This window comes from Thalassophryne amazonica, chromosome 5 (assembly GCF_902500255.1).
Source record: "Thalassophryne amazonica chromosome 5, fThaAma1.1, whole genome shotgun sequence".
In the NCBI taxonomy this organism is placed as follows: domain Eukaryota; kingdom Metazoa; phylum Chordata; class Actinopteri; order Batrachoidiformes; family Batrachoididae; genus Thalassophryne; species Thalassophryne amazonica.
Genome location: NC_047107.1, coordinates 22826372 through 22850687, shown reverse-complemented (window position 1 = coordinate 22850687; position 24316 = coordinate 22826372). Strand labels below are relative to the sequence as shown.

General features: G+C 41.1%; 1 protein-coding gene across 6 annotated transcripts in view; it reads left to right on the top strand.

The window, feature by feature from the left end:
- Positions 1-23560, top strand: part of gapvd1 (GTPase activating protein and VPS9 domains 1) — a 137755-nt gene extending 114195 nt beyond the window's left edge. For 3 of the 6 annotated variants that reach the window (XM_034169780.1, XM_034169779.1, XM_034169777.1), the window contains 12 exons: positions 17-104; positions 867-899; positions 3184-3255; positions 3383-3511; positions 3629-3755; positions 3890-4002; positions 6544-6703; positions 6871-7058; positions 8768-8981; positions 18731-18803; positions 19384-19581; positions 19837-19977. In XM_034169780.1, coding sequence (XP_034025671.1) covers positions 17-104; positions 867-899; positions 3184-3255; positions 3383-3511; positions 3629-3755; positions 3890-4002; positions 6544-6703; positions 6871-7058; positions 8768-8981; positions 18731-18803; positions 19384-19581; positions 19837-19977 — 1536 coding nt within the window. Of the gene's footprint in view, positions 1-16; positions 105-866; positions 900-3183; positions 3256-3382; positions 3512-3628; positions 3756-3889; positions 4003-6543; positions 6704-6870; positions 7059-8767; positions 8982-18730; positions 18804-19383; positions 19582-19836 lie in introns of all 6 variants that reach the window. The other 3 variants (XM_034169781.1, XM_034169778.1, XM_034169776.1) reach the window with 2 other exon arrangements.
- The last annotated feature ends 756 nt before the right edge of the window (positions 23561-24316 follow it).

Sequence of the window (24316 nt, the reverse complement as noted above, 5' to 3'; positions counted from 1 at the left end):
TAACTTCCATTCACAGGCTGAGGACAGGAAAGACAGCGATGATGAGAAGTCAGATCGGAACAGACCGTGGTGGAAAAAACGTTTTGTGTCTGCCATTCCCAAAGGTAAGGCAACAAATAACAGGGTCCTCTTTTTCAAACTGCAAAAGACTTTTTTTTCCATTCATCCGTGTTACAGTGGTCCTCTATTTTTGGTTCCAGACAAAAGTTCTCTTAATCATGGCCGACAAGAAATATCACACTTTAAAGAGCAGAGTGAAAACCAATTTGTAACCTAAGAAAGAGAATGATGATCCATGTTGTCCACTCCATTGCTGACGTTCCACTTGGAAAATGATGCTTCTTGTTGTTTGAAGTTTCTCCGGAGACGTGTCCACTCCTTTTTCTCTCACGTCTCACTGGCTACAGATTTATATAGACTTTACAAAGCTAATCAGTCATCAGAGGAACTTTAGTGCTGTAGATTGTATGGCTGTAGCCCTCCCAGCAGTGCTGTCAAGCAGCAGCTAATGGTCATTAGATAGACCTCTCTGTCATCACCGCTGATAGATGGCACATCTCTTGTTGCAGTTATACTCTAAAACAACCTCTCATGCATCTGTCGAAGAAATAATGAGCTATGCACACCCAAAATGACTGCTTATTAGTCTTTGAGGTAATGATGTTCCTTAAGTAAACATTCAGTGGGTCTTCATAAGTTGGGGGGAAAAGGAGAGCGCTCTGAAGCCAAAAACAAAAGCACCCAGCTCTTACCTTGTTGACCCCATTGTTTGCGGTGTTTCTGTGCATGGCCGTGCAGTCAGTTGTCCCGTCTCCACAGCAGCAGCCTGTGTGAAAGGACAACCTTGTCTGTTGTGTGTCTCACAGTGCTGTATTGGACGGTTGAGAGTGATGTTCCAGGTAACACTTTCATGCTGTCATCACCGAGCTTCATTGCCGGAACCTGCAGCTACAGAATGTGCCGTGCTGCTTTGTAGATTTTGCACCGCGTGTTAGATGGAGCTTTGACACGACCCTGCAGGCTGAGTGTCCATTACACTTTGTTCCTTCATTTTTCAGTTTTGTCATCATCATTTTTACCTCCGCCAAGGAGGTTGCGTGATCATCAGCATTTGTCTTTATGTCGACAGGAGTCCTCGAAATGTTTTAAGCCAGTCGCTACAAAATTGTGTGAATAAGTCTCTTATCCAGAGAAAGAACCCGTTAAATTGATCGGGATCCAGATCTGAATTCTGCACCATTTTTTTAAGCTTGATTTTAAATAGCATTTTGTTTAACGTTGCAACCGATTCCTAAAAAACTAATATGGTGAATTCAGTGCAACATGTCTGTTTTATATAACAGATTACAAACAGTCAGCAAGTGAACATTTGATGCACATCCAGGTTCGGATCTGTGTCAGTTTGGGGAAACGTACAGACAGTTATACTATCTGAATGTAAAATTTGAAGACTGTTCTGCCTTGGTGGAGGTATTCATTATTTGATTGCTGATTGCTTTTTATGGTACACGAGTTCTAAAAAGTATTTACTCCTCGGATGTTTACATGTTTATTGTTTTGTGGTGTTGTTTTGTGTGACAAATTTCCCTTTGGGGACAAAGTGTATCATATCGTAACTGTAATAATGTAAGAATCAAGATTTCACAAATTCTCCCTTTCAAGGGCCGCTGGCTGTCGAAAAGTCTTCTGTCCCTTATTTAGTTTTATATATTATTTAATGTAGATCCAGTAGAGATTTGTTTTCATCTTTGAAATTACCATTTAAATTTTTTTTTGTAAATACATTTGAAATTGTTAAATTGAATTTGATATCATAAACCAATCAACTGTGTGTAACAGTCCAAGAGGTTGAATACTTTTGGAGGCACTGTATATCCTCATGCTTCTGTGTGGTGCACATGGAATCTCACTGTAATTGAATTGTGGCTGGATATTTCACTCTGTTTTCCTGCATTAGACTCTTAAAACTGAAGATTTCTTTTGTTCACAGGATAGACATCACTTGGCTAATTGATGGATGAATTTTACAAGATATAGATGAACTTTGTACATTCAGTTGAATGGTTTCACCAATCTAATTTCAGTCAAAATATGTGTAATTAGCTAAATACCAATATCGGGCAAATGTGAGTAATTTCATCACATTTTTGTGATGTGAATTCTAAACATCACTGTTGTACTTTGATGCAAAATAAGTAACAGAAATTTGCCTATTTACTTTTGTTTTTTACCTTTGTTTCTGTGCCACAGTATAGAACCAAAAATAAGCTTTGACTTAATTTTACACCATAAGTTGCCATTTTTCATTATAATATTGTTCACAGCCAAGAACCAATTTTGTAAAATTTTTATTATTTATTTTTGTGGAGATATATCATGGCATAATGGCTTCTTGTGCACAGAATGAAGCAATGTCCCTCTTTGTAAGTTATCTGAGGTTTTCTGTTTCCCGTTTACATTCTTGATCTAGCTGTGGATGCATTTCTGTGCATGAGATTCCTCAGTGTGCATGTGTCATGCATGTGAGGCCCTGTGAAACTATTGACCTTCCCTACATTTATAAAGACACGGCAGTACTCTCAACTCATCGCATAGCTGTTGTATTGTTTCAAGATGGGTCACAATAGCAGCTTTCACAAAATTCCTCCAAAAACCATATTCAGAGGCTAAAGTTGTCACTGACCAAGATTGTGGTTGGACTAAAATCCAAATAAGTCTTGCTTTTCCCACATTGACCTGCTAAGAAGCTCCAGTTGGTGTTCCGTCTGCTCGATGTGGAGGGAGGATTGGGGAGGAGTGGCCAAGGACATAAGCTTCGTCTTCATCCTGATAAACTGAGCTTGTGGCAGAAAAATCATTCATTGCATGCTTAAAGACTTTGTGTAGTAGTTCATCAGCTCAGTTCATATTCAGCTGATGCCATCTGCAGGTCTGGGGGAGTGCACCACTTTACATACTGCATTGCAATTCTTCAAGCATTCACTGAGATGTGTATGATATGATGGACTGTGGTCAAATTATTTATTTGAATTTGGTGGTCAGACGTGTTGCCAAAGTGTAAGTTTGCCAAGTAATTAAAGTGATTTTTGTAATAGCCTAAAGAAGGAACTTATCAGTGTCTCAGCCAGCAATATTAAAAGATATAATTCCATCAAACTTGATAATGATGTCTTTCCACCACAGCTCCAATAGCAGCATTTCGGAAAAGGGACAGGCACGAGAAAGATGATGTTGCTCAGGAGCGTCTCCCTCAAGGTCTGTGCAAGCAACACAACATGTTTTAATCATATTCCAGATTGGAATGAATGGAAAAATGTGGACATTTCCAGCATGTTGGTTTTAATTTTAATGCTCTTTTTTTGTGTGTGTGTCTTTTTATCAGATGACCCTTTGCCCAGACAGAATTGTCAAGCCCAAGCAGCTGAAGATATCCTGGACAAGTACAGGAACATCAAGAGGACAAGTCCCAGTGATCAAACCTCAGTTGGAGCTGCCTATGATTCTGCGGGAGGTCAGAACTTAAAATAAAGAAATAAAAGTAGCACCCTGCCTTATACACATTACCCACACACCACCAGTCTTTCACATTATACCTTTAATATTTAAAATTTTTTGTGTATCTCAACAGATCTGTGTGTTGAAGACAGTGTGCATGGCTCTCCGAGAGAGGATGCTTTACAGAACATTTCCACAGATGACCTGCCAGACTCTGCAAGCCAGACAGCCCAGCAGCATGACTCCAAGTTTTCCTTCAGGTCTGACATTTACATGAATGTGGAAAACATTTAAAAGCTATTTTAGATCCTCTTTACACACATTTTCCACAATTTTTGTATATATATATTTTTTTTTTCAGTTTAATTTTCTACTCTTCTAATGAATCTTGCAGTGATGCCAAGAAGAAGTTGCGGCTGGCTTTGTGTTCTGCAGACTCTGTGGCTCTGCCTATCATGGCTCCTGCTGCCACGCGAAATGGGCTGCCAGACCACATGGATCCTGAAGGTTTGTGGTACTTCCATCGAAAGTATCCATAACCTAAATCGGTCATAATATATTTCATTTTAGAGTAGGATGTTATTTCTGTGTTGTCTGGAAGGATTAAAGCTACCAGTATACATCAAAAAGTACCGTATTTTCCACACCATAAGGCGCACCTAAAAGCCTTAAATTTTCACAAAAATCGGCCGTGCGCCCTATAATCCGGTGCGCCTTATGTGCGCACTGAATTCCAAAATCTGTAAAAACGACCGACGTTGTCTTTGACCGTCGGAATATCGGACCCGCTTTTCCCGCTGACACAGGGACGTAATACGTAAAGTACGTACGCTAGCAGCGTAGAGTACGTACCCTGGCAGCGATAAACCAATCGGAGAACATTCCGTAATACGTAAAGTACATACGCTGGTAGCATAGAGTACGTACGCTGCCAGCGATAAACCAATCAGAGAAGAGTCCGTGAGTCCGTGGTACGTACACTTACCTCCGCCACTCCTCCGGTAGTTATACTACAGGTATCCTGCAAAACATTTGTTTGTCTAAGGACCCCCGAAAATGGCGCGAGCGAAGAGACATGCTTACGAGGCACAATTCAACCTGCAGGCTATCAGTTATGCGGTTGTTCATGGGAATAGAGCAGCTGCGAGAGGAAACAAGAAAATGAACTGCGCCAAGTTAAAAAGACCAAACAGAGTTTCCGCAGAAACAAAGCGAGGTGGCCACAGCTAGAAGACCAGCTGTTCAATTCAGACACAGAAGATGAAGACTTCGATGGATTTGTGACAGAACCATAATAAAAAATAATGTGAGCACCATATTGTTAAATACCGGTAGTTCAAAGTTGTTAAAAAGTTCAAATAAACTCACCGTTTTGCTTCTGTGACCTTTTTTTTTTGTGTGTTTTAGCGTGCGCCTAAAGGGTTAAGTACCCGCTAATTGAGGCCGCGCCTTATAATCCGGTGTGCCTTATAGTGCAGAAAATATGGTAGCTCTTCCAGAGCTGAAGACAACTTTTAAAGCTATGGTTTCGCCTCCCCCATCACGACCTGATTCAAAAGACTGATAACTGGTTTCATAGTCATCTGGGGAAGAGTTGATGCACAGCAATCACCTCATCTCTGGGCTTCTTCTGTACTTCATTCAGTAGCAAAGTTATCAAATTTACCTCCAAATATCCACAGATCAATAATACAAGAGGAGCAAGTGTTCTATATCCTCTTCCTTTCCTATTGCCATTTTCTTTCTAACGCTAATTAATGGCTAGCCATTGACAGTTGCCCTCTCTCACCATCCTGTCACTGCATCTTTATTATTTGCACATAAAGAGTCATTAGACCTGTTAAAAGACTCAAGCTACCGTTACTAGCGCTCAGTGGTGGGTGGTGGGGGAACAAATCAGTCAAAGCTTCTTTAGGAAAACAAACATAAATTACAAAAAAGGAAGTGCCTTTGGCTGCTCCCTTGCTTTGAGGTCACCACAGCAAATCTCAGGTGGATCTGCATGTTGATTTATGTCGCATGCCCTTTATGAACGCAACTTCACATTACACGGAGAAAGGACAGGGGTGGGGTTTGAACTGAAAACCTCACCCCTAAAATCATACATATTAATATTACTAGCGAACTTTCCCATCTTTGTTCGGGTGAAGACCAGTTAATTTTCAGTGTTTTTCATTGTTAAAAAAATCAGCACACTACTGGAATCGGCGTATCAACACTGGTTTTAGGTTATTGATAAACTACGGTACTCGGACTTTTATTGTTTCATGTTCTGTATTGTATTGACCTAGAATAATTAATGCCATTGTTCCACACACTCAGGTTCAGTAGATGGCTTCTAAAGCTGGTTTGTAATCTCCAGATAAACACAAAGAAGTAGTAGTAGTTTTATTTTTGTTATTAATTGATAAATATTAAGTTCGCTTTCAGACTGTGGCTGATGGAAATGATTGTCTGACAGTAATTTATCCTTTCTGCAACAAGAGTAGGCATGATGTTGGCAGCTATACTGAACTCTGAAGGGATGTTAATGAGACCACAACAATCATAGACTATACTGAACTCCCTCAAGATGTTAGTGAGACCAAAGCAATCATGGAGGCAAAGATGAAACCTTAGAGATGCATAACAGAAAGAAATTGACCCGCATAATGCAATGGCACAAAATCTCATCTTGAAAATACCTAATCCGGGAGGCCATGATAATCCATTGCTTGTTGGAGTTTGGCAGCAATTAGACCCATTTCAGATGAGTTGTTGTGCAGGCAGCAACAAACGTCTGTACAAATAGAACAAATTAAAGGTTGGAATGAATTAATTAACATTGGCCAAATACTGTTTCAAAGGAAAGCAGAAATGGATTTATGAAGAAGAACATAACCAGGCAGAATGAAGTGACACCCTGTGAATTGGTTACCTGTAAAATTATTATCATCTTTCACATTGTAGACTGGTGGCGGCACCTTGATGAGATTACCGTAACCAGCTGTACCTTTTGTTAGCGGCGAGCTGTGTCTCCAACAGTCTCCCTACTGTTCCCCTCCCCAGACAATGAGATCGTCTGCTTCCTGAAAGTCCAGCTAGCGGAGGCTATCAACCTTCAGGATAAGAACCAGATGGCCCAGATCCAGGAGACTACGCGCTGTGTGAGCCGCTTTGACGCGCGCACCAGCAGGAAGCTGCTAGCTGCCATTGCAGAGGATTACAGGTAACAGTGAGCACCTGGAGTGACAACACGAGCTCCCTCAGGGAACACAGTCATCTTTCATTTTATCTTTTCTTTGTTCATTGAATTATGTTGTCTGAGGAAACCACATAGATGTAGCAGTGGTAATAATTAAATTCATATTTGTGTCTGTGTGGTTGCATTATTAGAAAGCGGGCACCGTACATAGCCTATCTAACCAGGTGTCGTCAGGGTTTGCAGACATCACAGGCCCATCTGGAGCGACTCCTCCAGAGGGTGCTGAGGGACAAGGAGGTGGCTAACCGCTACTTCACCACCGTCTGCGTTCGCCTCCTACTGGAACACATGGAGGCCAGGATGCTTGATTTTATTAAGGGTGAGTTTATTTTCTTATTACAACTTGTATTTCAGCTGATATTTTCCTGCTACTTTCCAAAGGATAACAAAACTCTTAGCCATCTGTGGCTTAATATAAATAAAATTTATGCATTTTGTTATCCGGGTCGACCGATAATCGGCCTAACTGATTATCTGCGCCAGTATTCAACTCTTTCGTGTTGTCGTATGGATCATTTTTTAAGTTAGTTTGCAGTTAAGACGGTTTCATTTTAAAATGTGCTACTTTGGCTCTGATACAGCTGCAGTCACTAGTTTCTTGTCATTCTTATTTCATCCATCATGATAACTTACCTTTTTCTTCTGAAATATTGAGCGAAAAGCTTACATTTGTCAACTGGTGTACCTGTCTGAGTAGTCCACCTTTCTGACACCGGCAGAGGAGATGATGATTACATGACGAAGGTCATTACAAAAGTAGACATTTCATACGAATTTGTAACATTTCACGAATGGGATGTTCACCAAATAGCAAAGCTGCAGAAGATGACAGCTGACATGATGTTCAAAGGATGGCCAAAAAAATACTTAACAAGCTGTAGGCACAGTAACTTCATCTTCATTCTCTTTGTTCATTGAATTGACTGACAACTCGGCTGTCAGTCTGGTTGAAGAGATCCTCAGTGTTTGTTTCCACCGCCCAATAATATTCACACTCCAGGTAAACAGTGAGAACTGCCTCCTTTCCCTGAGTTGTCTGATGGTTTGACAGAACCGTTTTGACACACTCCATGTTATTCTCCATGGCCTCTCCATACTTCTTCTACACCCACATTTTTGCCTCAGCAACCACTGAGACTGCTGATATCTGTCCTTTGATTCCTCAGACCTGAAGCCACCTCCTTCAGCCTGATGGCTTCCCTTACCGCAGGTGTCCCCCAAGAGGTTCAGAAGTTTATAAAACACTATAATCTTATATCTGTATTAGAAACTGAATGTGACCGCTAAGGAGGCTCTTTTCTTCCATACCTGTTTGTTGGTTCATTTGATTAACAAAATTAATCAAAAACATTTGCGTAATGAATTTAATTTTCTGAAGTTCATTGAAAATGTCTGGGGTTGAATTAATTTAAAAAATGTGTATTTGCAAGATTATACTCGTATGTGTTACTTTGAACTGGTTGCTGAATGGTAGATCTAGCCAGGGACAGATGTCAAATTTTGGGGTGAACTGAGATAGATCCAGGACATTTTCCAAGCTCTTGTTAAAACATATGGTGTGAATACAGAGCCAATTTTTATGAAACGAGGAGAGAATATTGTGTCTGTCCTGAAATAATTTACAAAATGTTATGACAAACAAACATCAAGACAGCCAAGCCAGAAAATGGTTTAATTTTGGTTCTTGGCAAAGGTATACATTCTAATGAATGGTGTTCTGCTGTCACTTTGTGGCTGTATACCACTAATTTAAAACCAGTTATAACCTAAGCATTAAGGGTTTCATCATTGGACATACTTTCATTCAGTAAATGGGAATTTGTTTTTCTCAAACATTGTACCATGCAGATATTACCGGAGGTTTGTCCTCTTTATTTTCATACTTTAACAATTTAATATTAAATGAATGTTGAGTTTTATGTTGTTTCATTTAGAATTTTTTACACATTAAAAAAAAGGTAACTGTTTTCCTTTTGGTTCATGTCCCGCAGTGATGTTGACTGCTTTGTTTCTCTGCTTTGCCCTCAGCATTCCAGGGGTGCACTGCAGCTGATGACAAGACAGCTGCAGTGGAGGATTTTCTGCGCTACTTGTACGGTGCCATGGCCCATGATGCCATATGGCAGTGTGCTAGCCAAGACCAGCTGCAAGATGCCCAGATGGCTATCGAGCGCAGCGTGATGAACCGCATCTTCAAACTAGCCTTCTACCCCAACCAGGATGGTGATATTCTCAGAGACCAGTGAGTAGGAATCAGTAGAGGTAGTACCAAAGAAAGTGCTCAAGTCTTGATACTTAACATCTGGTATTACTGTCTGATCATTTCAAATAAAACCCAGCAGCTAACCCTTAAAAGGGGGGAAAAAATGACTTAACTACAAATTTCCATTCACTGTAAATCACACACTACCTGTCATAGTTTTAGGCAGAAATTGAACTTTTGGGTATCCCTAAAAAAAAAAAAATCAGGGTGTCCAAAATTTTAGGTGTCGACCAGCATCATGCATACCCAACTCGCAGTGGGAGGGGATGTCTGAGGGGCCTTCTCCATGAAAATTTTGAAAAAATAGTGCCTCAAGTACCCCCGTGTACTTGTACAGTTTTAAAGATGGAGCGGATTTCTGCACTTCCAAAATATCACAAAGACCGCTAAAAAATAAATAAATATTTGGAGTAAGTCTGCAACCTTTACTGTCAAAAGAGCCATTTTTGTCCCATCTTCCACAAATAAAATTCTCCTCGAGCCACAAAACATATTTGACCTTTAAAATGAATGAATAAAGATAACACAGCTTATAATGTTTTTTCTATATACAGTTCAACTATATATATTTTACAATCCCAAATGAGAAAGGTTTGGAGGATATGAAAAAAGTGGTGGTAGGGGGGACACGTAATGATCCTGACATTTACTTTATCTTCTATTTCTGTAACTGCAGACTGTGTCAAACCAACATATTTCATGTTTTGTGAGGTCAGCTTTATTTTTATTTATTTTTTGTTAATATATATCCATTCCAACATTTAAGGCCTGCTGCATTTTCCAAGAAGAAAAAGGTTGGGACAGGGCAGTTTATTCTAAATGTAAGAATGAATGAATCATTTTTAAAGCCAATTTCTTGAGAAATGTCAGGGGATGGAAACATGAACATTTCCGACTACCTGAATATTTCTTAGACTTCATTTACATCAATCATTCAGGAATACAAACAGTGTGGTACTTTATGGTAAATCTGTGTCACGTAGGCAGTTCTCAAAAACTAAATGTCCATGCTGGAAGAACAGTGAGGGGAGCCACCAAGACACAATTCTGGAAGAATTTTTGGCTTCTGTGGGTGTGAGTGGAGAAACATTTTATATATAGTCCCAAGGCTTTCTGATTTGTGGTTGTTTTCTTTTGCATTTCTGTAATTACAGAACTTCTATAAAGAAAAGTGTTAACATTTTATTGTTTTTTCAAACTTTGTCGAACGAACGCAAACACCAAACTCTTATGAAGAATGAAAAAATACGAGGGCTGTCCATAAAGTATAGGTCCTTTTTATTTTTTTCAAAAACTATATGGATTTCATTCATATGTTTTTACGTCAGACATGCATGAACCCTCGTGCGCATGCGTGAGTTTTTCCACGCCTGTCGGTGACGTCATTCGCCTGTGAGCACTCCTTGTGGGAGGAGTCGTCCAGCCCCTCGTCGGAATTCCTTTGTCTGAGAAGTTGCTGAGAGACTGGCGCTTTGTTTGATCAAAATTTTTTCTAAACCTGTGAGACACATCGAAGTGGACATGGTTCGAAAAATTAAGCTGGTTTGCAGTGAAAATTTTAACGGCTGATGAGAGATTTTGAGGTGACACTGTCGCTTTAAGGACTTCCCACTGTGCGAGACGTCGCGCTGCGCTCTCAGGCGGCGTCATCAGCCTGTTTCAAGCTGAAAACCTCCACATTTCAGGCTCTATTGATCCAGGACGTCGTGAGAGAACAGAAAAGTTTCAGAAGAAGTCGGTTTCAGCATTTTATCCGGATATTCCACTGTTAAAGGAGATTTTTTTAATGAAAGACGTGCGGACGGGTCCGCGTCGGGACGCAGCCGGCGCGGAGCGGCGGCACAGGAAAAACACCTCCGTGTTGATAACCATTTGTAAAATCCAGGCGGCTTTTGATGGCTTTCAGTGGAGTGAGTATATGAGAAATTGTTTAACAGCTGGACATGTTCCAACTTGTCCTTAAGGCTTCCAACAGAGGTGTTTTTCCTGTGGCGGAGCGTCGCGGCGGCTGCGAGACCGCACGTCTTTCATTAAAAAAATCTCCTTTAACAGTGGAATATCCGGATAAAATGCTGAAACCGACTTCTTCTGAAACTTCTCTGTTCTCTCACGACGTCCTGGATCAATAGAGCCTGAAATGTGGAGGTTTTCAGCTTGAAACAGGCTGATGACGCCGCCTGAGAGCGCTGTGCGACGTCTCGCACTGTGGGAAGTCCTTAAAGCGACAGTGTCACCTCAAAATCTCTCATCAGCCGTTAAAATTTTCACTGAAAACCAGCTTAATTTTTTGAACCATGTCCACTTCGATGTGTCTCACAGGTTTAGAAAAAATTTTGATCAAACAAAGCGCCAGTCTCTCAGCAACTTCTCAGACAAAGGAATTCCGACGAGGGGCTGGACGACTCCTCCCACAAGGAGTGCTCACAGGCGAATGACGTCACCGACAGGCATGGAAAAACTCAGGCATGCGCACGAGGGTTCAAGCATGTCTGACGTAAAAACGTATGAATGAAATCCATATAGTTTTTGAAAAAAATAAAAAGGACCTATACTTTATGGACAGACCTCGTACACAAACTTGCAGGAAAAGCTGAACAATGCAGACTGATTTGAGTCTCATGATTTTTGAAAATACTAAGAGATAACTTACTTTGAAATAAATGAAATGCAGAGCTGCAGCCTAATAACTTAGAAAAATAACAAAAATCAGCAGCTTGTATTTTCATTCTGACTACAGTTCATTTCCTCTTTTTTTCTCCTCCTCAGTCACGTTTTGTGCTTTCTAAGGATTCAAAAGAATTTTATTGTCATATGCACAAAAGAACATGTTCTCTGCACAATGAAATGTGTCTACTGCATTTAACCCATCCTAATTGCCAGTAGGAGCAGAAGTCGCCATTAGGCGCCCGGGGACCAGCTCCAGATGTACATCCCTGCCTTGGTCAACAGCAGGGCTGAGCAAACCAAGACCGACCCATAACAAACGACACACAACACACAACGCACATAGGCCGGCCCGGTACATAAACACACATAAAAAAGCACACATGAGGGAAAAAGGAGAAAAAAAAACCCTCATAGCCGCTGCGTTACACAGCAGCAATGAGGGAAAAAAACCCCCATCAGCACAGAAAAACAATAATCACACAGACAAACAAAGACGCAGGACGATAACCGAGATTTGAAGGTCCAGTTTATCAGAACACTCCGGAGGCAGCCTATTAGGTGCCGTCAACGGCCTTGTCCGACAATCCTGGAAGGGGGAGGGGCTCAGCCCTGAGCAGTCCACTGTCCACAGTCAACGTCAGAGCTGGAGAAGCTGAGGGGAGGGGGATGACCAGGGAGCGAGGCTTAAGTGTTGATCTTCTTGAGGAGGTTTTTTTTATCACAGCGGCCTTGGAGTGCAGCTGTGTTTTGGGGAGGCCAAATGAATATCCAGATTAGCAGACGCCTGAAAGATTCCACAGTTCTGAGAACAGAGTGGCTCTCAATGCATCTGAATGTAGAATGTGGTCTTTACAGACGGTCAAAGCGGATTTCCAGAGCTGCAATCCTGCCCGAGATGTTTTCCAGCGTGCGGTTAACACCCTCCGACTGCGCAGCCACTGCCTTCCCAATCGAATCAATCATGTAGGGCAGTCTGAACGGCCCAATCAAAGCTGCCTCCACTTTCTTGATTTTCCGGTAAACCAGCGCCATGCCCGCTCCACACAGCAGAAAGCCGGTCACCACCAAGCCAAATATATACACATCTTCGACGTCCTCCACAGAAAGCATGTAAAGGCACATGACCTGCCATCTCCTCCACGAGTCCATCACGTAACCCATCACATGCGTCCCGGCAGTACAGGTCGGGTCCTCCGCCCCCGAATGTCTTGTAGTGTCAATAATAGTGTCAATTGCGTTCAAAGACCACTTTAACAGATCCATTTTTGTCATTTTCCAGAAGAGCAAAGCTGCAGCCTCACAGACAACATGCCACAGAAGCAGGAAAGATAAGGAGGGAGGGAGAAGAGAAAAGTGTGTCTGTCTCGGCCGAGTGCAAGCTGGCAAAAAAAAAAGAAAAAAAAAAACATTGAACATAAAACAACTACTTCAAGCCCTCTAAAATAAATATCTGTGGAAAATCTGTTAGAGTTCAGAGTTCTCAGCTGCTTTGTCATTTCTGCTGCTGAACATCACAGCAGAGTTTCTCCACATCAGGTTTTTTAAAACACATGTGATTTTTACAACTCCTGGCAAAAATTATGGAATCACCAGCCTTGGAGGATGTTCATTCAGTTGTTTAATTTTGTAGAAAAAAAGCAGATCACAGACATGACACAAAACTAAAGTCATTTCAAATGGCAACTTTCTGGCTTTAAGAAACACTATAAGAAATTAAGAAAAAAAATTGTGGCAGTCAGTAACGGTTACTTTTTTTAGACCAAGCAGAGGGAAAAAAATATGGAATCACTCAGTTCTGAGGAATAAATTATGGAATCACCCTGTAAATTTTCATCCCCAAAACTAACACCTGCATCAAATCAGATCTGCTCGTTAGTCTGCATCTAAAAAGGAGTGATCACACCTTGGAGAGCTGTTGCACCAAGTGGACTGACATGAATCATGGCTCCAACACAAGAGATGTCAATTGAAACAAAGGAGAGGATTTTCAAACTCTTAAAAGAGGGTAAATCATCACGCAATGTTGCAAAAGATGTTGTTCACAGTCAGCTGTGTCTAAACTCTGGACCAAATACAAACAACATGGGAAGGTTGTTAAAGGCAAACATACTGGTAGACCAAGGAAGACATCAAAGCGTCAAGACAGAAAACCTAAAGCAATATGTTTCAAAAATCGAAAATGCACAACAAAACAAATGAGGAATGAATGGGAGGAAACTGGAGTCAACGTCTGTGACCGAACTGTAAGAAACCGCCTAAAGGAAATGGGATTTACATACAGAAAAGCTAAACGAAAGCCATCATTAACACCTAAACAGAAAAAAACAAGGTTACAATGGGCTAAGGAAAAGCAATCGTGGACTGTGGATAACTGGATGAAAGTCATTCAGTGATGAATCTCGAATCTGCATTGGGCAAGGTGATGATGCTGGAACTTTTGTTTGGTGCCGTTCCAATGAGATTTATAAAAATGACTGCCTGAAGACAACATTTAAATTTCCACAGTCATTGATGATATGGGGCTGCATGTCAGGTAAAGGCACTGGGGAGATGGCTGTCATTACATCATCAATAAATGCACAAGTTTACGTTGATATTTTGGACACTTTTCTTATCCCATCAATTGAAAGGATGTTTGGGGATGATGAAATCATTTTTCAAGATGATAATGCATCTTGCCATAGAGCAAAAACTGTGAAAACATTCCTTGCAAAAAGACACATAGGGTCAATGTCATGGCCTGCAAATAGTCCGGATCTTAATCCAATTGAAAATCTTTGGTGGAAGTTGAAGAAAATGGTCCATGACAAGGCTCCAACCTGCAAAGCTGATCTGGCAACAGCAATCATAGAAAGTTGGAGCCAGATTGATGAAGAGTACTGTTTGTCACTCATTAAGTCCATGCCTCAGAGACTGCAAGCTGTTATAAAAGCCAGAGGTGGTGCAACAAAATACTAGTGATGTGTTGGAGCGTTCTTTTGTTTTTTACCCTCTTTTGTGATTTACCCTCTTTTAAGAGTTTGATAATCCTCTCCTTTGTTTCAATTGACATCTCTTGTGTTGGAGCCATGATTCATGTCAGTCCACTTGGTGCAACAGCTCTCCAAGGTGTGATCACTCCTTTTTAGATGCAGACTAATGAGCAGATCTGATTTGATGCAGGTGTTAGTTTTGGGGATGAAAATTTACAGGGTGATTCCATAATTCATTCCTCAGAATTGAGTGAGTCCATATTTTTTTTCCCTCTGCTTGGTCTAAAAAAGTAACCGTTACTGACTGCCACAATTTTTTTTCCTGATTTCTTATAGTGTTTCTTAAAGCCAGAAAGTTGCCATTTGAAATGACTTTAGTTTTGTGTCATGTCTGTGATCTGCCTTTTTTCTACAAAATTAAACAATGGAATGAACATCCTCCGAGGCCGGTGGTTCCATAATTTTTGCCAGGGGTTGTATAACGTTCATTCCTATATTCTCATTTTTTAAGGAACTTTGACCACTTATTTAATCTCATAAACTACCTCTCTTTGCAAACTCACTATTCCACCATGCTCCTCCCCATTCACACACAGAGTCTTGTTCCTAGTGACTTTAATTCCCTTTCTCTCCAGAAGATATGGCCATCTCTCCAGGCGAGTCTAAACCTGCCATAAACATCATAGTCCATGGAGACTCCGTCTGATCTGGTCTGTCGACCTGTTCATTCCCACTGCAAACAAGAAAGGGCTCAGAGCCGATCTTTGATGTAATCCCACCTCCACCTTGAATGCCTCTGTAGTTATTGCAGGTCTTGATCACGAATGCCTCTGTAGTTATTGCAGGTCATGATCACCCTTGTTCTTAAAAATTAACCACCTCCTCAGGCATCCTCTCACTTTCCAAGATTTTATTAAACAGTAGGGTGGAAAAACTAGACTGCTGCGTCTCCTCAACATTCCTATGCCTCCACTGGAATGTCATCCGGACCCTCTGCCTTTCTACTCTTCATCCCATTCATAGCTGTTCTTCATTCATCCTTACTTATCTTTTGTAATTCTAGATTTACTCTTTCCACATCATGTAGCCTTCTTGCTCTCATTTTCTTTATCACAGTAAGCAAATAATGTATTCTGCTTATACGAGGTCTATTAGAAAAGTATCCGACCTTATTATTTTTTTCAAAAACCATATGGATGTGAATCACGTGTGATTGCGTCAGACAAGCTTGAACCCTCGTGCGCATACGTGAGTTTTTCCACGCCTGTCGGTTGCGTCATTCGCCTGTGAGCAGGCTTTGAGTGAGGAGTGGTCCACCCCCTCGTCGGATTTTCATTGCCAGGAAATGGCGGAATGATTTGGGCTTTTTTTCCATCAGAATGTTTTCAGAAACTGTTAGAGACTGGCAGCTGGAAACCATTAGAAAAATTTATCTGGCTTTCGGTGAAAATGTTACGGGCTGGTAGAGAATAAGGAGTGTTACTGTCCCTTTAAGGACGGCCCCCAGCGGCTGTGGGGCACGCCGCGCCCGAAGCCGCCATCACAGGCTGAACGACCATTTCATTTCTAAACGGATGGCTGTCTGGATCCGTGACCATTGTGTGCCATTTCTCTGGTTATCACAAGAGCTGGACATCAACCATTTTCCGGCAGATTTCACTTTTAACAAGAGATTCTGTCATGGAAAGCCGAGCGGAGGCTTCACGCGTCACGATAGATTCGCTACTGGAGCAAGACAAAACCACCTCCGTTTTGGTCTCACAGGACGGCTTTAAGATGACGTTCAGACAGCTGTCGGTGGTTTTTCCATCGAGTGATTATCCGAGAAATTGTGGATGTGCCTGGACATGCCAGAACATGTCCCGTGAGACTTCATCACTGCGTTGCTTTGCGCCATGCGGCACCGCCGCGACGCGTGAAGCCTCCGCTCCTCTTTCCATGACAAAAACTCCTGTAACAGTGGAATGTGCCTTTCATTTCCAAACTGGACGCTGTGTTTTATCCGGGACGTCGTCTGACTAGCACAGGAATCGTGTGAGCGTTTTCTTCTTTATAATTTACAGTTGTTTAATTAGCATCCCCGTGCAAAATATGTATATTGTTATTTACGTTAATTATTAAGATCCTGTTGTCTTATGTATAATTTGTATATGTTCAATCAAGCTCCTCTGTTTTGTGATGGTGGGCAGATGCTCGGGGGGGGGGGGGGGGAGCTGTTCAGTGTGTGCGGCTATGGGAGTTAATAATTGATTAATCGTCGCAGCTCTGGTGGCCATTATTCCTGTGCATTTCTTCATTCTGAAAATTAAAAAATGAAGTAACGAAGCAATATTCATAGTGTTAGCATCCCTGAATTCATGGATTTCATTTTTGATTTTACTCTTTCACTGTAAAGGCCGACCACTATCTTTGAATTTAATTAAATCCATTCAGGAAGTTTCGGTAGCAGCAGCTATCTTTACAATTCTGTGGTAATGGAATTAGAGTGGCCGCAGAATCTGGCCCTGTTTTAGTTTACCATTAAAAATTTGCTCTGATTGTAATTCTGTTACTGTAGAATTACACCTATGCAAGTTCATGCATTTGAGCTGCGGTGACGCCACTGCAACCAGAAAATTTAGCAGGCAAACATGTTTTGCTGCATCCATAATACGAGGTGTATTAGAAAACTAACCGGCATTTTTATAAAAAAAAAAAACTATATGTATTTGAATCACGTGCGATTACACCAGACATGCTTGAACCCTCGTGCGCATGCGTGAGTTTTTTCACACGTGTCGGTGACGTCATTCGCCTGTGGGTAGGCTTTGAGTGAGCACTGGTCCAGCCCTCTCGGCTGAAATCCTTTGTCTGAGACACTGCTGGAGACGGCGCGGGTTGCTTTATCAAAATTTTTTCAGGACCTGTGAGGGATATCCGAGTGGACACTATTCGAGAAATTCTGCTGGTTTTCGGTGAAAAGTTTAACGGCTGATGAGAGATTGTGGAGTTTCTTTCGCTTTAAGGACAGCTCACAAAGCGGATCGGCGCGGCGCGGTCGGAGGTGGCGTCCGTCTGGCTGTTTCGAGCCTTAAAACTTCCGAATTTAAGGCTCTGTTCACCCAGGGCGTCGTCAGAGAACAGAGAAGTTTCAGAAGAAGTCGGCATGAGGAGTTTATGCGGACATTCCACTGTTAAAGGAGATTTTGTAATGAAAGAACGTGCGGGGAAATTCGCCGAGTCGGTTCCGTGACGACGCCGCAAATCCGTCTGCGCTGCGACAGGAAAAACACCTCCGTTTTGAAAACCATCTGTAAAATTCAGGCAGCTTTTGATGGCTTTCAACAAGTGAGTATCTGAGAAATTGTTTAACAACTGGGCGTGTTCCAACTTGTCTGTAAAGGTTTCCAATGGAGGGTGTTTTTCCTGTCGCGACCCCCCCGTGTTCGGGTCCGGCCCGACATGCGAATCTGCCCGCACGTTCTTTCATTACAAAATCTCCTTTAACAGTGGAATATCCGAATAAACTCCTCATGCCGACCTCTTCTGAAACTTCTCTGTTTTCTGATGACGACCTGGGTGGACAGAGCCTGAAATGTGGAAGTTTTCAGCTTGAAACAGCGAGACGCCGCCGCCTCGGAGCGCAGATCGCCGTCAGGCGCCGTGGGCCGTCCTTAAAGCGACACTTACACACCAAAATCTCTCATCAGCCGTTAAAATTTTCACCGAAAACCAGCTGAATTTATCGAATGGTATCCACTCAGTTGTGCCTTACAGTTTTTGAAAAAATATTTATCAAACAAAGCAGCAGTCTCTGAGCCATTCCTAAACAATGAAAAAAACGACGAGAGGGTGGACGACTCCTCACTCAAAGACTGCCCACAGGCGAATGACGTAACCGACAGGCGTGAAAAAACTCTTGCATGCCCACGAGGGTTCAAGCATGTCTCATGTAATTACATGTGATTCAAATCCATATGGTTTTTGAAAAAAATAAGGTCGGATACTTTTCTAACAGACCTCGTATTTATGTTCTCCCTGTCCCTTTATTACGATGGATAGAATGTGACCTCTTTCTATTCTCGTACTGAGTTACATTTTTCATTGCAGGCTTTTCCATGAACACATCCAGCGCCTTTCAAAAGTTGTGACGGCCAATCACAAAGCTTTTCAGATTCCAGAGGTATGTTGGTGAAACTTTTTCTTTAGCAAATGCTCAAAGCCGCCGGGCCATACTAAAATACGAAATGAAGCGAAATAGGGACTGATCATCACGAAATGGAGCAGACTGACCCAGACTGACTCCAAGTAAGTACATTTATTTAATTGTGTGCCGCTTGTTTTTGGTGAGATGCGCTCAGTACATGTATTCGGCTCAGGTGCACCATCTGGTGTTCAAGAGATGAAACTCTAGGTCAGTCTGCTCCATTTCGTTATGTTTTACCCTCATTTTGTTCAGTCCCCTTTCGCCCCATTTTGCTTAAACAGTTTAATTAAAAGTACTTAATTTAATCATATTTGGAGTCAGTCTACTCCATTTTTATTACATTTTACCCCCATTTTGTTATTATCAATCCCCATTTTACTCCATTTGACCCCATTTCGCTTAAAAAATTAAAGTACTTTAATTGAATCATATTTGGAGCCTCTCTGCTCCATTTCATTACATTTAAACCCCATTTTGTTATCAGGCTCAATTTCGTATTTTAGTATAGCCGAAAGCCACCTCGACAATTGTTGAGAGTTGTGACGCATGGCTACAGGTTTACCTGAAGGAGGCGCCCTGGCCCTCTGCACAGTTTGAGATCAGGACCATCAACGCCTACAAGACGCCACGAGACAAAGTCCAGTGCATACTGCGCATGTGTTCTACCATCATGAACCTGCTGAGTCTGGCCAATGAAATCTCTGTCCCTGGAGCTGATGACTTTGTCCCTGTGCTTGTCTTTGTCCTCATCAGGGTGAGTCTGTTTTGACGGACACTCTCATTACAAAGATTTACACAACACATTAGTTTTCTGTTTTCAATTTCTTTCCATTTAGATACTTCACTGCAGGTCCTGTAATTCTTGGAATAACCATGAGAATTTTGTTGGGGTTTTTTTGTTGTTTGTTTGTTTGTTTTTGCATATTTTTGATTGTAATATGTATGGCGTTGCGTGAACTGCTTCCTGCACCTAATTCGGGCCCCATCCCCACATCTCCTCCCGCTCCAGGCAAACCCGCCCTGCATGCTGTCCACCATTCAGTACATCAATAATTTCTATGCCAGCCGGCTGATTGGGGAGGAGTCCTATTGGTGGATGCAGTTCACCGCAGCGGTGGAATTCATTAAGACCATCGACGATCGCAAGTGAAGCAGAACAGCCACCTGTATGGGCAGACTGTGGGGGAAGGAGCCGGGAGACTGGGAAACTTCCCAACCAACTGCTCCCTCTGCACAGCTTAGAAAAAACTGGCCCCGAGCCTGCTCTCTGTTTGTATAGCTTGTACATAGGCAGAGATGTTGAAAGAGTATAAAGTATATATTGCTGTATGTATGTGGACAAATCCAGGTTTTAGCCGCAGTAGAAAAATCTGCCTTTGGGGAAACTTGGCAATATGTTAATTTTGAACTCGAGCTGATTTGAGATTTTCTTTTTACCTTTCTGCCACATTTAATTTTGGGGCTCTGTGTTTCGAAATTTTGTATCATACAATATTAAATCAACATAGAGTATATTTCTGTTAAAAGGGACCAGGCTTCCTTGATATGTGATCAGAATGATTTTTCTTTTCTTTCTTCTTTTTTTTAATTAGTTGTCCCAAGTGAGAAGGAAGGGCTTCCAGTTTGAATTCCAATTAAATGCATTTCGTTGTGGGGGTTTAGAGGGAGGCATAATTTTTTGATTGGGTACTAGATTTTTATCGAAAACTTTCTGGTTCTCGCACCACTTTGCTTTGGCGTTTGTGATATGGCGACATCGAGCAAAACAGTTCGCAATTCTGCAGTGTCGTGGCACCACTCATCATTATGAAATACTGCAAATTCAAGATTAAATTAAAGACGAGCCTGTTGAACACGTATTAATAGTGTACACTATTTGCTCAAGTTCAGTGAGCTAGCTTTTAGCCAGCTACATGCTAAGTAGCCAAGCTAGATGGAATGGTCAGACATTGCATTCAGTGGGCTAGGCTAGCTGCAGAATAAGTGAATCACTTGATGGGATAATGTTTATTTATTTACTTACTTTTATCAGTCTCATTTTAAAACTGACTGGAAACTCCATTTTTTTGGGTGATAGTTTATATTTCTGTATGACACAATTTTATAAGATTGTAATATTGCGACATGGCTAGCTATGATAGCTGCCATATGGGTTATTTATGTCACTTCAAAAGTCAGCAAGTTTAAATTTGCTTTTTTAAACTAGGCATTAATACAAATTTTTGTGCCAAAGTTCACAAAACTTAAACTTTATGCAGAATATTTACATAGATTAATCCTCTGGTAGATGTCATTGAATCCACAGACCGCAGCAGATTGCACTGTAATGAAAATTCTTAGAAATTTTGTGTCCAGAACGCTTGTTTACCCATCCTTCAAGTCTGAACAGTACTGTTCCACGTCACATCATGTTTCTAATTGCTTCTTTTCCCCCTCCCTCCTTCTTGTACTAACTCTGCTTATTTTATTTTTTTTTGGCTTTGGAATCCAGTTGTTCTTGATCAAAGCAGTTCTGAATTAGGTTTTGGAACCAGAATGTAACAATTTCACGTGATGACGGACATCGAGAGCAGTTTGTAATCTTACTTCTGTAAAGGGTCATGTTTCAAACGCTGGGCAGCTTTTCATTCATGAACTGTTTATGCCATCATCGTTCCACTTGTCAGTAAATTGGACTTAAGGGCCTGTTTTTATATGAAATTTAATATTTATTTCTATAATTCTGTTTAAGGCCTTGTCTAATCTTAAATAAATAAATAAATAATGGACCATGCCCATGTCAGATTCATGTGGTTAGTGATGTTACGGTAAACTAGCTGGAAAGGCTTACGTTTGGAAGGCGCCATAGCTCTGACTGGCCTGTAGGTGGGGCTGTTGTGTGTTTGCTGCAGTTGGGATGCAGGTTGTACTCCTGCACAAGTGGATCAACGGTGGCATTTGTGGAACTATTTAAAATGGTGCCTTTGAGGTGGGTTGCTCTGTACAGGTAGCTATTTCTGCAAGTTTCATTTTTGTCCTCCTTCCCTTATTGTTCCCACACTCCCAACGGGCCAACCACATGTCCCTGAGAAACCTTTGTCCGGGCATCGCCGCGTTGCTGATGGTCACGGCTCAGTCCCTTTAATGTGTTTGTGTTCTGAGCTTGAGCATTGACCCCTATGGTATTCTCGATCCTACCTCAGAGTCAAAAACCAATGAGCCTGATGTCAGTCTGTGTACAGTAACTCTCACATTGGATGACAACAGAGTAGCGGATGTTTTTCTTTTTTTTTTCTTTTTTTTTTTGCACTGGTCAGAGGTTTGCTGTAGATTCGGCACTTTGTCATATCATCCAGCGAGGGAGGGACGCGCTCAGAACGGGCGCATATTAAACTGCTGTGATATGCTCATGTCACCTTTGAATAACAAGCCTCTGTTGCTGAACAAAGACATTTTAGGTTTTCTGATCTTAAAACTGCTAAATGCTACTATTGGATAAGTTCTCTACCTCCTCTGATGTTTGAGAAAGGGACTCACGTTCACATGCACTTACGTATTTTCTTGTCTCTGATTTGGTGTGCTGTGATATCCCAGTGTCATTGTATCTCTCCCATAGTACAAGCATGTCTAATTATTTAGACTAAAACTCCTTTTTTTTCTTAAAATCCTGTGCTTCATCTTTGTGAACAAATGTGCCACAAGTATGATATTTTTGATAATCCATTATGTTTTATGGTAAAGGACTCGAGAGCACAATACACTGTAGTCTAGAGGAGCGAATAATCAACACTATTGACTCGTTACTGACTCGCAGTTTACGCTGAAGTGTAGCGTGTGGTTTTAGTCTGAAAGATTGTGCGATCGGTCGACCCTCTGCCGCCTCTTGCATGAAGTCATCGAAAGGTCTGCACATTCTCAATCATGATCAACGGGAGAATTGGATTAGTATCTGCCATAGGCCAGTAATTAATACTGCAAGAGGATGCAGAACTGTTTTTATGCCTGTGATACTTGCATATCAGAGCTCAGTGATTTATTTTGCACAATAATTGACTTTTTTTTTCTCCTACAGATCTGACAGGGAGCAGTGCATTCTGTTCAATTTGTAGTGATTTAGCAAACCTATTGTACTGGAGAGGTTTAGCATTCTGATGAACAGCCACGGTTAATATCTTGTTCTTTTACAGTACCACGTGCATCGGTGTGATGAGGTATCACGTTTGTCTCCCAGAGTCTGTGCATTCAGTTTGATGAGAAAACCATGCACTGGAAAATCAAGTTGCAGGTTGCATCTATACTAATTAGGTTTATGTGACGTCACTTTAATTAGAAATACATATTGCACGAATCTGCTGAAAGTGTTTGGACCTGGCGTATGTTTCATTGTCTCCTCAGATGTCTGGTTGCAGCTCTGAAAATTCCTAAACAAGAACTGTTTGAAGAATTTATTAAACACTTTGGGTTGAAGGCCCGCTGCATTTAACTGTGACAGAAGCTGTAACTTTAGCGCCGATTGTATGCTAATCTTTACACGGACGTCGATACAGCAGTGTTTTGTCCCATAATGCTTTATGCTCCCTGTACGAAGTCGAAAGGCCGAGCAGAGAAAAATGTTACACATCTTCTGACATCTTATTTTACGTTCAATTACAAGCTTGCACAATTAGGACGTGCGGGGAAAGCCGGTTTGTCTTTACTGTGATTAATGCGTTATGTAATTCTTTAAGAAACAAAATAAAACAATTTCTTCTTTACCTTGTGGCTCTTCTGTGATGATGTTGAGAGAAAATATTCACCCCCTGGGCTTTTACATTGATTATGCTTCATGACATCAAAAGAAATCCAAAGCAAAAAGAAAAAAAAAAAGGAAGGATTCCTAAATATAACAGGTTCTGCACATCCGTAAAAATGACTTAAAATCACATTGGATTTAATCTATAAAAATGGATTTAATTTGTGTTAGTGTAATAAAAATTGCTTTCAAAAGTATAAGAAACATGGCAAGTAGGATTGTATGTTTATACATATATATATATATATATATACACAGTAGTGTTCAGATTAATAGTAGTGCTATGTGACTAAAAAGATTAATCCAGGTTTTGATTATATTTCTTATTGTTACATGGGAAACAAGGTACCAGTAGATTCTCACAAATCCAACACGACCAAGCATTCATGATATGCACACTCTTAAGGCTATGAAATTGGGTTATTAGTAAAAAAAAATAAAGTAGAAAAGGGGGTGTTCACAATAATAGTAGCATCTGCTGTTGACGCTACAAACTCAACTATTATGTTCAAACTGCTTTTTTAGCAATCCTGTGAATCACTAAACTAGTATTTAGTTGTATAACCACAGTTTTTCATGATTTCTTCACATCTGCGAGGCATTAATTTTGTTGGTTTGGAATCAAGATTTTGCACGTTTACTAGTGTGCTTGGGGTCATTGTCTTGTTGAAGCACCCATTTCAAGGGCATGTCCTCTTCAGCATAAGGCAACATGACC